Source organism: Miscanthus floridulus, chromosome 3 (genome assembly GCF_019320115.1).
Source record: "Miscanthus floridulus cultivar M001 chromosome 3, ASM1932011v1, whole genome shotgun sequence".
Lineage (NCBI taxonomy): Eukaryota > Viridiplantae > Streptophyta > Magnoliopsida > Poales > Poaceae > Miscanthus > Miscanthus floridulus.
In genome coordinates, this window is record NC_089582.1 from 8877770 (window position 1) to 8878972 (window position 1203).

Genomic DNA, 1203 nt, shown 5'->3' on the forward strand with positions numbered 1-1203 from the left:
CTAGTATATGACAAAAGCTGGGGTTTGATAAGGAAGGCACGTATTATTCTCGTATTCATCCAAACGGTACCTATCCTCTTCGTCTTGCACCCATCCTCCAATGAACCCTACGAACCGATCCGTCCACCGGCCGTCGTCAACGTCGTCGTCGTCTGCAGGCTCCAGCTCCCGACTCTCCACGTACTCGTCGCCGTCGCTGGACTCGTACTCGTCTCCAATCTCCACGACATGCACGCCACGGCGAGAGCGGCGGCGGATGCGCTCGCCGAGGCGGCACGAGAGGTAGGCGTCGGCGGCGGCGTAGCGCACCTGGCCCCACGACAGTCTCCTCCCGTCCCACTCACTCGTGGCGATCCACCGGGGCTTCTCGACCCGGCCGCGGGGGATGCCCAGCAGCCGGTTCGCCATCTCCGCCATGGGCGCGTTGCCCAGACCATCTCCGGCGCTGCGGAGCTCCAGCGTGGACGCCACCTCGATCCCGTGGTGCGCGCGCAGCTTCCGGCAGTCGGAGGCCACGTTGTAGGCGGCGAACGTGACGCGGGCGTCGGCCAGGAACCGGCGCAGGATCCGGGGAACCACGCCGCCGGCCCGCGCGATCTTGAAGACCAGGCAGCTGTTGCCCGCACACAGCTGCAGCGTGCCCGGCCGCGGCTCGGCGCCCGGGGATAGCTTCCGGAACGGCGGCGTCCACTGCACGCCTAGACCCACCGTGAGGCCGTCGCCGTCGGCGGAGTAGAGACGCTGCCGTCGGTGCCGCCACAGGGTGGTGTGCACCCACCGGCGCGCGACGCTCGGGCGCGCTGTCACTGTGGTCACCACGGGGTTGCGGTAAACGCGCACGGCGCTCCTCGGCACGACGGGGTTGCCGCGGCGGCGGGGGGCAACCATGGTCACTTGCCGGAGCTTGGGTCTTGGGCAACAGATAGATGGAAGGATCGATCGGATAGTCGTATATTTATAGATAGACAAGACGATACCGGCCCCGTTGTTTTGGTTTCTGTATAGATATAGGATTCTGAAAATATTCCGAAAAATAGCAAAAATCTTCTTTTATATATCATACCATACTTTGGGAATATGTTGGGGTCCAAAAGGGAGGCTAGGATAAAAATCAATCGAATAGAGATTTTGGTAAAAAAAAACCCCTTCAACAATATATTTACTTTAGTTAGATCTCCAAATATTGTTGTTGTCTTTTTTTAG

At 60.0% G+C, this 1203-nt stretch overlaps 1 protein-coding gene across 1 annotated transcript; it reads right to left on the reverse strand.

The window, feature by feature from the left end:
* LOC136543106 (uncharacterized) lies at positions 1-888 on the reverse strand. Its single transcript, XM_066535659.1, has one exon. The coding sequence runs from the start codon at positions 886-888 to the stop codon at positions 1-3; it is 888 nt and encodes a 295-aa protein (XP_066391756.1).
* Positions 889-1203: the final 315 nt, after the last annotated feature.